Source organism: Chelonia mydas, chromosome 11, assembly GCF_015237465.2.
Source record: "Chelonia mydas isolate rCheMyd1 chromosome 11, rCheMyd1.pri.v2, whole genome shotgun sequence".
Lineage (NCBI taxonomy): Eukaryota > Metazoa > Chordata > Testudines > Cheloniidae > Chelonia > Chelonia mydas.
In genome coordinates this window covers 39,168,889-39,185,791 of record NC_051251.2, presented here as the reverse complement: position 1 = coordinate 39,185,791, position 16,903 = coordinate 39,168,889, and the positions used below count along the sequence as shown (strand labels likewise).

The window sequence follows — 16,903 nt, the reverse complement described above, 5'->3', positions numbered from 1 at the left end:
GTCTTCTATTTTTTGCTCATCCAAAGCTTCCAGAGAAATCAATGGACATTTTGCGTGACTCAGGCTCAGGACTGTGAGTTGGCGCATTACCACCTATGTATAGACTCACATGGGATAGGACCACCTGGCCTTATTGAGAACCTACAAGAGAAAAGGCTGGTTTGAGGGCCTACATACCACAGGACTGAATTTAGGGGCTGTTGCTGCTTTAACTTTATTTGCCTACAGGTATACCTGTGTACGTTGTGGAGCTCTCCTCGACCACAATATTATTTTAATGGAACTTGGTGAATTTATAACATAAGGGAAACCAAAGTGGTTAAAAGCTGCACCAATAACAGAATGGTCTACTGCTTTCTGATTGGCCGACAACAGCGCAACAATTTCTCTTCCCGCCTACTTTTTCCCCCTGGGCATCTTCTAGGAACTGGTGATTTATAAACGCCTAACTAGTTCATTGGAAAGCAGAAAAGAGTAGCCATGCTAGGGCTTTACTTGGAGGCTGTTTCTATGCCTGAGGGTAAACACATGAATAGATCAAAACGTTAAAATATCTGTATCCCACTTATGAATTTAAATTAAGAATTATGTTGGCGAGACAGTGGAAGCAGCGTAGAATAAATAACTGTCCATGCAATTTGTCGTCTAACTGAGAAGACGAAAGCCCTTATTAGCACCTGCTACACTCAGACATTAAACTGCAAGTTATTTTCATAGCTTTGCATGGGCAGCATTTTTAAAAGCTACTTTTTTCAAGAATGTACCAGAAGGGACAGAACTAGAGTCCTGAATCTCAGGCTTAATAACAAATAAAATGGATAGGAAACAATAGCATTTGCACTCTAAAGGGGGAATGGATAGTGGATAACCGTCTTTTATACAACGTACCTACTGCAGATCAAATAGACTTCAGACGGAGGGATATAATCCAGATTTCCCAATTCCCAGTTCAGTGCTTTAACCACAACACCACAGTCCCTCCATACACACATAAATCATTTGTACTAGATGCATCATAAACCTATATCTCCCTGGGGTGTTAATTGCAAAAGCGCCGGGATGAGTCATGAGCAAAAGTCTCACGGACTTTCAGTAAGACTTATGCTCTAACTCACTTAGGCGCCTTCGAAATTCCCCCCGTGCCGTGTTACTTGCTGTTCTGTAGAGTATCATCATCAGCCATGAAAGCAGACTGGGCCCCATCGCCCTACGCGGACGCGTATGGACAGTTTTACTCAGAGGAGTAGTCCCACTGATCTCCATGGGAGTAAAATCAAGTGTTTGTAGAATGGGGTCCCGTCAGCAATGATAGCAGTCTGGGGCGGACACTTTTTTGTGTGGGTCATAATGAAAGATTATAAATGAACTACACCCATAGTGAAAACCCTGAGCACGGACAGCAAACTTGGCTTTCAATGAAAATCAATCAAGCCATTTAAAATACATTTGCTTATAAAAAGGTATTTCCCCCTTCCGACTGTGGCTTTTAATTAGATAAGAGGGCAGACCGACATATTTAAGGGAAGATATGCCGCATACATCTTGGACAAGTAGTTGGTAAAAATTTAAAATACACGATATACAAAAACATTGTTAAAGACCTATCCATTGCTCACGTGTTTGCTTTTGCTTTGAATCATGTTTTGAATCTCATTTAAAGTTTGCGTTCAAAATTAATGGTTTTCAAGAAACAGCAGTTCTGCCTGACAGACAGGAGCGACTAATGTCCGGTTTACTGTAAAACTCTGTAATTCCATGATATGTAGGCTCTGAAACAATATTGTGTAGAATTAAGAGGAATCGACTGTAAATATTCAAATGTCATATTTCTAAATAGCTGTAATTAAAAAATGGTATTTGGCAGCATTCAGCTTTTACGCTATTTAGTTTCCAAGCGTAACTTTTTATTCCTGTGCTTGAGCTCTATAGCAGTGTGATTAATTGTGTGTGTGTACTTATACATGTGCTGAGTAAAATAAATCACTGTATTAGATGAATTACCGTGTATTATCATTATTACCGAGTGTATCATTTTAGTATAAAGCAGAAAAGAGTAATCAAATAAATAGTACTGAAAATAAAAGTAAGCCTTCATGCAATACAGTGTCCTTTCAATCCTTGTTTGTTTGCTTGCTTGGAAACCAGATGGTTATTTGTTTGAATTCCCCCCAACAGCCCTTTTCCTTCTTCAGATCCAACATGGTGGGATTGTTCATTTTCAGTTTATTTTATTTAACACCTGCACTGTGTGGTGCTGTGATGTCCCTTCATAACCCTGGTAGTCTAGCAACACAGAACAAACCCAGCGGTGCGTTACTTTATCAGTTCTGCTTGCCGTGCTAAATTAAAACGATGATGAAAAAGCCCATAGCTCCAGACACTGAAGGGACCCGTAGGGGAACGGTCCATTAAACCCAGATCAGGGGCTATTTATAGAACTAAGCGGCTACCCGTTAATAGCACCATTGGGTTCCAATGCAACTTCTTAATAGACCGAGGGCTAAAAAAATGGCAACCTACAATTTCCTGAATCCAAACTTCCATGTAACAAAGCATCTAGCGAATGAGCTTTGATTAGGGAAAAGGGAGTTTAAATAGTTCTTTGCATTGATAAAACGCTCTCACCGCCCATTTCACACACACTAAAATGGTCCTCTTACTAAAAGGTAATTGAGAATGGGGAGAAAATAATTCCTATTCATAACGGGGGAAATGCTGCGTAAAAGGAATGATCGTCTGGCATCAGATAATAAAGATCAGACTCTTTGTCTTCAAAAGGGAAGGCGCTATGAAGAAATCTGGAGAGGCGAAGACAGCTTGTTATCTGTAAATGAATCTCTTGCTGTAACGTTGCAATCTGATTGTATATTTGTTTCCTTTCCTTCATTTAATCGGCCTGCACGCTGACTGGCCGCCAGCACTATCTCCCAAACACAGCGCTCTGACGAATTGCTGTTTAATAAGGCTCTCGTTAATCTCTCCCCCCACCCCCACCCCAGGAGATTCTATTTTCCGGCCTGATAAGGTTGAAAATTTTCAGACAGTGAGATGTGGCAAAAACCTTGCTTGTTTCTCACAGCCGCCCTTCTGGCCGCTCCCTCAGTCTCATTAAGCTTCCGCAAGTTCTGCGCCAGCCCCTGCCCCTTTCGCCTCCCCTTAGCCCTCTCCCCAGCTCAGAGGAGCTGTGTCATCAGACAGGAGACCATGGTGAGCTACAATGCTCCTCAAAGCTCTTCTCATAAAGAAGCAGCATAGAGACAACGCTTCGTTTTTAGCAGATCAAATAGTGCTGGAATGGGTAACCACCCGCCACAGCCCCACACAGACTCGGTCACTTTCTCCCAAGCTCAGTGCTTGAAAAAATACTTTTAAATGTGGCTCAGAAAACCTCCGGGATGAAAAGCTGCGTAAAGCGGCGCTCTGAGCCACAGACCTGCTCCCGGGGACGTCGATGGGAGCGCTCCGATTGACTTCAACTGGAGCAGGCTCGAGCACAAGGGGGTCGGGTGAAATAACCAGGGATTTCATTGTGTCTAGACCGAGTTAGGGCGGTGCTGCGCCTCCAACCCCTGCACTGCCCTTGCTCTCTTCTGACAGCAGAGGGCAGAAGAGTCCGCAAAGAGCGGCGCTCACGCAGCCTCCCACGAATTACTAAAAGCAAATTGGATTGCTAACTGAGTTTAGGGGGTTAATTGGGGCTCACTGGGAGGAGGCACATCTCTTCTCATTTTGTTCCCTTTGCTGAGTTATCTTAATACAAAGAGATGGCTTACTAAAGCTTCCCTCTCTCAGCCTTGCTTCATAACAGGAGAGAGCGCTCTGTTTGGCAACAAGAAACTCCCAGGCATGGAGTGGGTCAAAGACAGAAGAAGGGTCACAAATGCACATTGCGAACTATGGACAGCCTCTTTGCACTTACCACATATTTTGAGACCAATTTTTCTGGTACATCCATGAGCCACATCACACCAGGTGTCGTAGGCTAAAACAAAAGACAGATTCACATAATACAGAAGACAGGCACTAGGGGCTAAGATCCAGACACTTCCATTTGGGGGGCATCTGCTGTTAAATTGTAACAAAATACCCCCAAACCAATACAATATACACTCCACCTCTTGCCTATCTCCTCCTCCCTTTCCACCCTCATCCTCACTGCCCTATGAGGAGGTATACAGATAATTTCAGAGATCATCATTTTAAAAGGGCTCCAAGCGCCTAGTCTGTGTTGGACCAGCGTCTGGAGTCACCCGGGGCAGAGACGACTCTGTCTTCAAATCAGCAGCACCATCGAGATGTCACACCAGCCCAACAAGAAAGAAAGAAAAGGCATCTGGGACCTTAACAGCTAATAATTTATTGGCAGGCCTCCAACAAAATGGCAGCTTAAAATAAACTGGCATGAAATGGGGTCCTGGAAGAGTTCAGGAATTAATTGGGTGAAAAATAGTATTTGTCTACATGATCGGACTTGCATGAATAAGCTTCAGCCGGACTGACAGTGGGCAGCACATTAGTGCGTCTCACGTCTTCTCCCTACTTCTGCTCCCCACTTTCCAGCCGCCCCTTCATTCAACCCCACCCCCGGGCTGTGCTTTCAGACAGTGCACTGCCGGCAGGGTTCACCGCTGAACTGGGGATGGGCGTGTGGGTGTGGGCGGAGAGGGAGGAGGACAGAAGAAGCAATCGTTGACATAATCACAATTCTCTTTGCGGGGCGTTTGTCGTGTGTGTGTGTGTGGTTTGAATTGCCGACATTCAGCTACCAGGAGGTTACTGTCCCCCTACAGTGCCAGGCGGCTACACCGTGTAAGTAGCGGGTATATTTCCACGGTACCATAAGCAGTCCCTCTCCAGTTGCCTCGCTCTGTTTCCTCTCAGGGCACGCTCCTGTGGTCACCTGAGCTAACGTGAAGCAAGGGGCTTGGGGTGAAAAGATCAGGCAAGCTAGCGCCTCGGAAAACAACGCCGGGAGGGGAACGGAGGAAAAACAAAACCAGGCAACGAGTGAAAGAAGGGCGAGAGGGGGATAGAGAAGAACGGCGGAGGGAAAGAACGGGCCCGGTCTTTCCCCTAACAAACCTCCCCGCGCAGAGCGCCGGCAGGGCTTGGGCCCCGAGGGGCTCCGGGTTACTTGGCGCCGGTCCGTAACCGGACTGAGCAGTCGAGGTATAACACGTGCCCCACAGCCAGGGCGAGTCCTGTGCAGTGAGGGACCCCACCCCGCCGCCTGCCCTGGCTCACGCGCCCCGCGAAGGCTGTGGGGCCGGGCTCGGAGCTGGGCCCCTGGGATCCCTCACTACTCGCCGCGGAAGCCGGGGGAGCCCGGGGCATTGGGCCCGCTGTGTCCCGCCGCTCACAAGCCGCTGGCGGACAAGGCAAGCGCCGGGCCTGTGGTGATGGAGCCAGGCCACCGCCGGAGGTAGGGCCCGGCCGGCTGGGGCAGGCGGGGCCACCCCCTTGGGCACGGCGAGCTGACCCTCACCCCGCTCAGCGCCCTGGGGAGAGGTCCCGAGCGTGAGCCCGCCCAGCTGCCCCTCAGCGCCCGGCCACAGGCGGGACCGGCTTTGGCGCCTCTGGTCTCCCGCCGCCCGTGCCCGCGCGGCTCCCTGCCTGCAGGGGGCGGCAGGGCGCGACGGGCTGGAGAGGAGGAGCGAGAGCCCAGGCCCGGGGCTGGCTGGAGAATAGACAGGGGAGGTCACCCCAGGGAAAGGGCAGGAGCGGGAGCTTCAGAAGGGCAAGGGGGCTCGGGGAACCCGGGGCGGCTGGAGGGGTCCCGGGAGAGAGGCCGAGAATAGCCGGGGCTGCGGAGCAGGCAGGAGCGAGCGGGAGAGGAGGGGCTGGGCAGAGGCAGCGGCGGGGAAGAGACTGGGCAGGACCAGAGCCGAGGCTCAGGACCGCAAGGCAGGAGGTGGCGGGCGAGGGGACCTCAGCTGAAGGGGTGGAGACTGGCTTGGCTAGGAGGGAAGAGGTGCGGGGGCTGGAGGGGTCGGAGGCGGACCCAGGAGGGCAGGAGAGGAGAGAGTGACAGCCTGGAAAAAAAGCTCTGACACTTCAAGCAGCCGAAGGCATTTAAGGGCTAGAATAAGATGGAGCCTGACAGCAAGACCATGGCCAAAGGGAGCCAGGGGCAGAAGCACTTACTCCGCGAACATGGCAGCCCTCCCCAGTCAACGCCCAGGCGGCCGAGAAAACAGCAGGGCGGGAAACAGCTCGTGTGGATGAGGGAGCTCTGCACTCCTGGGCTATTTCTAGCTCACGGATTTGGTTAGATAGAGAATTTCGTTAAGTGCCCCTCTGGGTGATTTTTTTTTTAAAGTTTAAACCCTATCAGATTGTCCCCTAACCATTTTTTGCTAATCCATCGTAGATACAGAGAGAAAATGGGATTTTGTATTGCTGGCATACATAGTTATTTCTTCCTTAAACTGAATTTCTGATTAATCCGATTTTAGTCCTGACATCTCAGCAAAAGACAACGCCCTCCCCCCCAACAACTCAAGCCTCACACAAACGAACTGTTTTCTAGTGGGGTTTTTGCATGGTGGGTGTCCCCCGCCCATTCTTTCCAGTTGCAGAATAATCACAATAATGTCACTAATGTTCATGCCTCATAGCCCAGGCAGCCCTTTCAGGGTAAAAGCTATTCCCCGCGTTACTGTGCCTGTCAAGCTTTTATTTCTTACTATTCCCCCCTCTTTGTCTCCGGTGATTATGTCATCGAGCTCCCCCCCCCCTTCTTTTGGTAGTTGATTGTCTGAATTGTCTAGGCAGAGCGAAAAAACGATTCTCCCTCCACCTGCACCAGATCTGCTTCCCACTCACACCTCAATAACTCAAGGCAAATTCGGAGCAATTAGGGATACAGAGCTCTGAAAAGCTACAATTAGCATCGAAATTTCAGTTGATTATAGGCCTCAATGTAAGCAAAAAGGAAGCTGTAGCGTTAGCAGTATAAAATGCAAGTCTGGAACACACTTCACACCCAGGGTCTAGTTTCACCCTCTAACCAAGTCAGTTCCCTCCACCCCTTAAAAAAAAATCTTGATTTTCTAGCCATCTGGGGAGTTAGTTTATTTTCTAAATCTCCCAAAATGTGCCTGTAAAACCAAACACTACTGGAGCTGAGGCTTTTCGGCATCCTTAGAAAATTAGTGAAAAATCTAAGGAGCAGCCTCTGATTTTAAACCACCAGAAAGATGGGATCTTTCTACAGAGCAATTTCCACACCTAGTTTAAGGACATGGAACAAGGATTTCCAGCTTTGTCGTTTTGTGGCGAATTTGGTCTCACCGAAATGCCATGCTAAAATGATAAAGCATCCAAAAGGTTTAAAACGAGGAGAAAGACTAAAACCTACTTGTGGGTCGTAAATTAGTGGGGTTGGAGTCCTGATTGGCGTTGGAGGAGGATGGAGCAGAGGATGCCATCACTTCAGAAAGTCAAAGTCGTTTGGTCCCGTATTTTCCTCCAATATTTCTCTGGTGGTTGGACAGTAAAGAATTTACTGGAAGGAAAGAAAAGGCGGCTTTAGAGATCTGGTCTCCTGAAAGGATGAAACGCGAGTCCTGTCTAGATTAACTAGTCAGGGTATGATTCTGCAGCCAACAATAAGCAATTAAACTCCTCGCGAAGTGACAGTGTCTGGGAAAGCCTGCACAAAGGGTTGCATCTCGAGTAGAAGAGTCCTTATCACGACGTTTCTTAGCCAGGCAAAAATATTCACAAACAAAGCGATGAAAAGGAAAGCTCAGGGAGGGCGCGCCGCGGACACTTATTTAGTTTAAGGCAGCTAACATGGAAACATGGCAATTAGAAAATTCTTCGATAGGCTGAAGAGCCAAATCGTTTCTTTGCTGGATGTTGAAGCGCTATATCCTGTGCGGAATGATGGATTTAGCAGACCATGAAATCTATCGCAATTATATCAATGGCCACTGAAGAGGGCAATTATGGCTCATGTCAAATTGAAACCAACTTATAAAACAGGATTTTAAATTATCAGTCAAAATGACCTACAATCTCAGCAGAATTCTTGCTGCGATTCTGTGTTTTATCGTCTAGTCCCTGAAATATTAATCAGATTAAATACAAAAATATTCAGGAAGGATTGATATATAAATCCTCAGATCTGTCGCCGGTAACAAAGGCACATTTTCTTTTTTGCCTTTGTACGCGTATGTGTGTTATATGCATGTATTCATGTGTGTGCATAGATGCACGTTCAACGTGCACACGACTGAACCATGCCATTCACATTTAAACTTTGGCATATGCTATCAGGGGGTACGTAGCTGAAAAAGGTGATCATAGTAAGATCCACCTCTTATGGACTAACCCTTGTTCCCAGCCAGCTGTTAAGTTCTTTACAGGCGGACATTGCATTCCAATAACCAGTTTTGGTTCGCTGATCGAGAACCTCCGGTCAATGCCTCGCTTATCTGATGGTCCCCACCCATGGCTGAGTCTGATTTATTTTATCCAGAAAAATCAAGAAAGAAAATCAAGGTCCAGTAAATTAAGAAGCCCCCTCCTCCGAAGCCAATAATACTCGTTATTCATTTTCACTGCGCGGATTAAAACCAGCGTGTAAATACAACTGGTCAGTGATTTCAATGGTAAATGGGTAAATTATTTTAAAAAACCCACAACCAACCAAGATGTAAATAGACATCCTAAAGCAGAGGGACTCACTGGACAATGCCTGGAAGTGAAGTAACAGGTTAGCCCAACAGTCTACCGCGCCGGTTGTCTCAAAATACATATTATTTCTCCCTGGACAGGGCAGCCACACAAAAATGGTTTTGGGAAAAGCCCCCCGTTCCGAAAGAGCCTCCTGAAGGCTTGAATAATACAATCTAGTGAGGAGAGTTTAAAGGAGACTTACCGTGGAGGAGAGCGAACCCACCCTTACTCCAAGTGTCCAAAAAGCCAGGGGATTCTAACCTTGGGAGGGAGTCGCCGCTTATAAACTCCGCGAGAAACGACGTCGGAATACCAATCGCGCCTCGGAATTTAATTCGCGATGACCTTTTTCCACAAGTACTTGGATTTGCTTTTTTTAAAGCGTGAATCGCCGGGTGATCTGCTCCGACGCAGGCATGAGTCACACCGCTTCCACCACCTCCTCTTCTTCAATATGGAAGGCAAGCAGGCAGGCTGGGGGGAGATCGACCAGGTCAGTTTGCTGGGTCGGAAATCACGCGCCCAAGTGTTGCCTTCCCAGGCTAACGTGACTTATTTGCAGGTGTTTTGGTCGCCTCGGGGTTTTATAGCTCGCTTGTGAATCCAGATCACGAAGATGCACTCAGAAAGGCTGAACCTATGAGTAATACAGTACGTACTCAACACGCTCTGTTTTCAGAGAAGGACAGGGGGGCTAGTAGGAAAGACACTTCCGCTCGGCGATGTGCATCTTTCAAAATACCTATTGAGTTCTTTCTGAGCCCGAGAGGGTTATCTCCAACACACCAAAAACGTTCATTATATAAACACGAAGCAGTCGTGACTGCCAACAAACAACCGATTTTTAAAAAAATCATCTCTTTAAAAGAAAGCTATTTGATCTCAACTTTAGCTGCCTTTCAGTCTCTTTTGTTCTAACTCATATCACACTGTACTACCATATAAAACATGCTATCTCAGGAATAATTTCAGGCAGTGTCTTTGTTAAATGGGGCTTAGCAAAAATACCCCCCTCTCTTCACTATGATCAGAAAATTATACCCCATTCATTTTTTCTTCTTTAGGACCCCCCAAGCTATGAGTAATTATTTTTGTGAGTCTCCACCAGAGGGCGTCAAAGATCCAGACGGATGAATCTTTTGGTCTTTACCATGGCTACAAGGAACACCTGTTTTTTTATGACTTAGTTTAAATGTTTTAATTAGATCCAGGACTTACCACCAACCTCCTCTTGCTAAAAATAGATACATTCAGAAAACCTTTTTGTTTTTAGCCTCTAAAACTCAGAAGAGCATTACATTTTAAAGGAAACGTTTTGCTAGCAATTTCCAATGAGGACTGTAGTGTTAGGTTTCAAATTATTGAAGTAACTAGACATATGAATCAATACGAATGTCTCTAAAGAAGACAGCTACATGATTTGCAGGAATGTGCAATGACTGAAAAAGAAACGTCTTATGGAGGTCAAAGAAGTGTTCGTCAGTCAGAAATGTTAGCAGCATAACAGGTTCAGACGTGTCCTTTCTGAAGGACTTGGTGGTTGGAAGAATGAAAAAAACACCTTAAAATCTCCAATTTGGAGAGCGAAACTACCGAATGACAGCACTAAATGCCCAGAACTATCGCTCCGCCGTGAAGACGCGCTGTCTAGGAAATGGACACACAACTAAAATACTCTGAATCAAAAAAAGCATCTTTTAAATATACTTTGAAAGGATCTAATAGCTCCAGCTATTCTCGGGAAAACTATTAAAAGGATGTTTCAGCTAATGAGACAGAACGTTTGCTCATTACAGAGAATGAGACAGAATAATGTAATTATAGTTAATTGTCTATATAATTGTAAATAAATATATTTGCTTTTAGGAAATTAATACAAAATATGGCAATGGGTGCATTTACTCTTCTAGATCTTGAAACTTTTCAAGCTGTGTCTTCGGGTAAAAGAGAATATCTACAGGTCTAGGCTCAAGAAAAACTCGAACTCGTTAGTGGGAAGAAGTCAAACTATTAGAACCCAAAGTGCTGTCAGTGGCAAGCTGAAGACAGAGTTGTTTCAGCCTCTGAAACAACAAATCATTAAATGGCACGAACGTCCGTCAGGCTGAGTTCTGAAAAGTGCTGTTTAGAATTGCAAGGCAAACGGACCAAACTTTGCATGTTTTAGTCGACGTTTACCAGGCACCATGTTTCCAGCCGAAAAGGTAATGCGAGAATAATGGCAACCCAGTAGACAGCAGAACATTCCTGCATAGGCTATAGAGTAAGAAAATTGCATTCACCCCTACACGCTCATTTAGCTGTCAAAACCCCAGCGCGGGTTTCAGCACCTCGGACAGCAATCATGTAACGATAAAGGAGTTCGATGCCGGTGTCTTCTGTGAATTAGCACTTTGAAGGGCAGGCGACGATTCTACCTCACGCCTCTCCCTTAGAGGGTTTTGTACGTGCATGCAAACTGCCAGCAAGGTTTTTTGCTTCAGCTTTATGATCCACTCAAATAATTCAACTAACTATTGGGAGCGAAGCCGGAAGGCAGAGATCTGTCAGGGCCATAAATATTTCAGGCTGTTGCTGGAGTAAGAGTGGGAGGAAAGGGGAAAGCTGAGTGATGGGAGAGGGAAGGGGACCGGTGGCACACGCTGAGCGCTCTCTCACAGAGGTGCCTTAGAAAAGCACGCAGAGCCTTGAAGTCAATGCAAAACCAGCAAAAACATGGTTCTCTCTCTCCCTTAGCCCCGCTTCGAACCCGAATCCCCCAGACCCGGGCACATTTACCTGGCCAGAGCTCCAGTGGAAACAGAGCTCTGGCAGATAAAAGGTTTTGTGTTTGAAGTCAGTTCTTTGTCAAGGCGGATACGGATACGGAACTTCGGTCTGAATTTAAGGTGCTCTTATGCCTTAAAGATCATTTTACATCCTTCTCCTAAAGGGTGGTTCAATAACACACCGCATTTGCTTAGATCCTTTTAATCCTGCAGTTTCATGCAAAACATAACACCCTGCCCGTATTACATTTATCGAAGGCAACCCCCTTCATCAACAAGGGGAGTATTTATGTGCTAGCAGCTTCCGTGCCACAGCGAGTAGTCCGAACCTTCTCACCGGGCAGAGGCTTTGTCAAAACCAAATTAGGGAACAGCGGTTTATCTAGGGGCCAAATACAAATTTGTGGTCCCCAGTGTAGATTAGTCAGGAACGTTATTTTATAATTTAAAACAAATGTAAAATAAAACCGAGTTGAATCAAAGTGATTTCAAAAAGGGGTTTACAAGGGTGCAGCAGCCTATTTATTTTGACTCAGTAGGGCAGAGGGGGAAAACCCCGGGACAAACACAACAGTAGTGAAGATAGCCTTTGTTACAAGGGGAAAAATGTTTTAAGAAAAAATCCTGCAGATGGCGCTATTTCTCAATTTCAGCTTTTGAACAAAAGTAATCTTAATGGAGATGGGCCTGTAGTGAACGCAATAATGTATAGCTTACACTTACAGCGTTTATTTCACTCTGTGTCGTGTCATCTGAATTAATGTGCAGTTCAAGGGGGCCGAGCCATCAACTCCTGTGGCTTCAAGGGCAGGGGAGGGCCATCTACACGTGTAGAATCCATCCTTACATTAAGGGGCCTAGAGTCTCATTTTACACCCATTGGAGAGTATAAGCAAGACACCCGGGAGGAGGTGGGAACAGTATTAGGCCCTTAACATTTTCCCAGCATAAGTCCCTGCATTTGCTTTCAAAATTCAGAAACATGGTAAATATTTAGACTTTTAAAACACAAAAGGTTCCTGAGCAGTTGTAAAGATTATTTCCTATGGTTAGACAGGGTCCAAGCTGAGAGACACTGGTTTCAGAGGGAGCTGCAGGTACTCAGTACCTCTCAAGATTAGGCCTCACTCTGTGGTACAAACTTGAACTATTTGTACAGTTACTTTACCTTAAAAATGTGTGTAAATTGTGCTTTCACTGCCTTGTTTGAGTGCCCCTTACACAGACCATGCACACAATTGTTTTCTGTTGTGTGCTTTGCAAGCCAGAAACCTGAAAGAGTGTCTCCATTCTTTAAATTTACAGACCTTTATTGAATGAGTTAAATATGTCAAATGAAAACTGTTAAGCTGTTGTATAAATTCAAAGATAGTAGGATATAGTATGCTGTAGTGCTACATTCTTGGTGCCTTTATTATCATGGTGCAGGTTAGAAATCTCCTGTACAAGTATTGTTTGACACCTAGTATTGGTTCCATTTAAACTCATCCAAATAAGTTCTCAGTGAGCAGGGAGCAGTTAATATGAACCTTGAGAATTCTGGGAGGCTATCGGAACCAAAAATAAATATCTGTATGGCTATCCCTATATGGCTATTCAATAATTAAGGTGCATATATAAATTAACATAGATCTGAATAAAAACAAATGGAAAGGGTCATTAAGATACAATATACCAAACTCTGGAAGCTAGCTCTGCCTGTTTAGAGTTTCAGGAAGTGCATTACCAAATATGGTAGTTTCTCCAATACTCTGTTCACTATCTTCATTTGTTTTTTCTACACTTGTTGCCTCAGTCCTCATATGTTTAGACAACGCTCCCTGGGGCAGGTACAATCCTCACACATACCCCAGTCCGAGTTGGGGCCTCTAGTGTCACAATAAAAATTATATTCTACTCAAAACTCATGCTTCTTCATTACATCACACTTGTAACCACTGTAACTAGTTATGCTGAGCTCTGCTGCAAAATATTTTGTTGTGTATAGTTATCTACTTGTACTTAATAAAAGGTTGCTTTCACTGTTGATGCTATTTTTAAATCCTTGCATGAGACACCGTCTGCTTTATGTTTATGATTGATCAGTCACAGATATATGCTAAGTGTTCCACACTTAAAATCAGGCCTATCACTTATTTCAAAAATAGCTAAATAAAGGCTGCCAGCTAGCACATCCTGCACCCCTGCAATGAACGACATCCAGAAAGGTCTAATCAGAAATCACATTATTTTACATACACTGTGGTCTCCCTATAATGCAAGATATTCCCTTCTTTATTCACACTTGTTTGTGCTGCTGTCTATTCTAAACACTTCTAATCTCAAGAAGAAAAAAAACGTATGCAGTTTTCTTTAATGAAAGGACCAAAAGGTGGTCCTACTTTGAAAAATAACTTTGTAAAAATGGTACTTTACTCAGCAGATCTGCTCCTTGGGAGTAGTTAGAGAGTCGCAGCTACTTACTTTTGTGATTCATAATTTTTTACTCCCTCCTCCCCAATTAATCCTGCAGTGTTAATATAGCTAGAGCTGGATTCCATTCGTTCCTGTGTGTTGTCAATAGAATTGTTTACTTCCCACTCAGCTATACCTGCACAACCCAATTAAAGGGCATAAATGAGGCCCACAGAACCTTCAGTAATGGTGGTAATATACAAAAAAGTAAAGAACCCAGGTTGAATCTCAAATCCCAGGTAGAATTTGGAGGGCTGGAAATTAGAATATATATTCTTTTGGGGGTGGTAATGAAAGAGCATTTGATAAGAAATAATTGAGATACAGCAAACAGGGAACCTCTTGCCATGTAAAGAGTCACTTTTCAGAGTATAACCAGACCTGGGAGACCTGAGCTATTTTCAGGATTATAACATTGGGCATATGAAGGCTTCCTACAGGGGTTTCTTAAATCAGACTCAACTTATCCATTTGCAAGATTATTATAACAAAAACTGTGCCCTTGATTAGATATTTTTCTCCTACCTAAAAGTGGTATTTCTCCTATGGAGAAGGTCAATCTCCTGCTTGACAGTTTTTACATAGGTTACACTTGAAGAGGCATCAGTGAAATTGCAGGCCTCTAGATCACCAAGTCTGGTAGTCTTGAGCCTTCTATTAGCTTCCCATTTGCAGTACTGTAGCAATCCAATCAAATTTACTTCCAAAATGGAAGGTGAAATGCCCTTGACTGAAATAAAAGCAGCGTAGGAAGAGATAAATCCACTCAAAAATAACTGAACAATTTTACTATCAGAGTGCAAATTACAACATAGAAATGACTGGAGAAATACATTTTGTAAATAGGCCCATTTCCCCTGCATCATCCTATCTGAATGAGGCCTTTAGATTCTGGAAACAATATTTTTTTCTTAGTTTAATTAGGATTTATATGAATAAAATCTGACAACTCTTTTGCTAAGAGGTGAGCCTTTATCCAATTTAGCAAAATTGTTAGTTTCCCAATTCTTTACCAATAAAAAGCCCAGTGAGAATTAAATGAACGAGTGGAAGGATGAGTGAACAACACTGATCATGTGAAGACCACGTCTGTACTCGCACAAAGGAGGGAAGCTAGGCCACATCTGTGAGTCAACTCCTGCTGATCCCATGATTTTTAATATTATTGGATTAATCTGTTATAGTCCAGTGATGTAGGTCATTACAGAATTTCCAATAAGAGATGGGGTTTTCCAGTCTGACCAAATATCAAGCTCACTCACCCTCAGCTCAGATTGGACCATGTTATCAGGGTGGTCCCCTGATTTGCTCAGATCTCTGGGGAGGTGCCAAGGGATGGAGTGAACTAGAGTTGCAACTGTAAAGATCCAGGTGATCTTCCTAGGCCACCACAATACCAGAAAGGGCTGCCCCTACCATCCCATTCCCCTAGGAAGGAGGGGACCAAGCCTATGCCATCTGACTAGCCAGGTGCTTCAAAGGGAGCCTGCCAGAGAGCATAAGGTACCAACTAGAGATGATATCACTTAGTCCCCTGAACTGCAGTTCAGACTGGTGCTTTGAAGACCAAGTAAACTAAAGAGATAACCTTTTCCTCTAAGTAACCTTTCTTCCTCTTTTTTAAGCTACCTGGCGGGGATGCCTGCCACCTGTTTTAAAGATTTTTTCCTTAATACTTTTTAAGGTGTGAATGGGGAGGGGGGGGGCTGGGGAAGAGAGAGCGAGAGAGATTATGTCAAAGAAATAGCACATGCTTATCTAAATTTGAAGTAAATCCTATCTTAAATTACTCTGTTACCCTGGGTTGTGAAATAATATTTGCAGAAACTACTCTGTCCTGAAAGGGGAAACTAAAGGTTGCTAATTTACTCTGTATTACAGTGGCTAGATTAATCAAGAAAAAAAAGTCAACTGTAGAAGTCACTCAGTGAATGGCAATTTTGCAGGAGTTTACATACTTCTTCACAGGGCTGTGTAGTAACAAGAGGGTTTTCAGGACCTCAGACAAATGATTTATCAACGTTTAATTAGAGTCCCTTTAATCAGAGAAAACCTATTTGGTGTGTTTTTATGCTCTCAAAAAGCAACCATAAACTACTATAAAGCTAACTAATTTATTATAAATTTCTAAAATATGAGAATTCAATTCAGGTTACAATGCAAGTTACAGTAAGGTTTTTAACAACAGTGCACGTTAAAATTGGTGAACCACCAAGAATAAAATTTGAGACCAAAATTGATTAAATCATTGCATAAGTACAATAACCCCCAGATTTCGGTGCCTAAATCCCATTTTTAGGCACCACTGCAATCCACTAAACGCCCACTTTGCTGCCACCTAAACCTGTAAGTGCCTAAACTCAGCACCTAAGTTTTTTCAGTAAAAGTTTCCGCTTCTGGGTATGCACACTGCTGCTTCACTCTGTGCCCCTATCTCCCACTTATTCCCAAAAGCGATCCATGAACTGCCTTACTGGCTTTTAGGCAAGAAAATGTCAACTTCAGCCTGTTCTAACGGAGACAACATGAATTTCAGCTTCTTAGCACATTGTTACATATTTCAAGTTTTCTTTAGCGTCTGCATCTGACACAGCATTGTGCAGCAAAATGTTAAACTCAGCTGGGGCATTAGAGTACCCAAAGGCACCTATTTCAGATGTACTCTTAGTGACTGAATGAAAAGACCAATTTATATTGATCACCAGGATCTACGTTTAAGGTTCAAAACCACATTTCCCATGTCCAGAGCAAATTTTTGCCTCAGTGCCCTGTCATTTTCTGAACTATGTATTCCATTGGGCACCATGATAATGGTACCTGTTGGTTGAACTGTCTATAGTGTACCAGAAGCCACCAATTTCTGTTGGGTTTTTGAACAGGCAAAGGTGATCTATGAAAGGCAGAGTTATACCTTTGTATGCTATTTGTTTTAAGAGTGTAATTAATGTATTTTGTATAGATTGGTAAGCAGTAAGCAGTATTCTAAATTGCCTTTT

General features: G+C 44.2%; 1 protein-coding gene across 1 annotated transcript in view; it reads right to left on the bottom strand.

Moving 5' to 3' along the window:
* The window catches only part of GAD1 (glutamate decarboxylase 1), a 46,489-nt gene extending 36,892 nt beyond the window's left edge, over positions 1-9,597 (bottom strand). The window contains exons 1-3 of the mRNA XM_007056586.3: positions 8,888-9,597; positions 7,361-7,507; positions 3,920-3,982 (exon numbers count right to left, since the gene is read on the bottom strand). Coding sequence (XP_007056648.1) covers positions 3,920-3,982; positions 7,361-7,430 — 133 coding nt within the window. The 5' untranslated portion in view covers positions 7,431-7,507; positions 8,888-9,597. The remainder of the gene's footprint in view (positions 1-3,919; positions 3,983-7,360; positions 7,508-8,887) is intronic.
* Between the last annotated feature and the right edge of the window lie 7,306 nt (positions 9,598-16,903).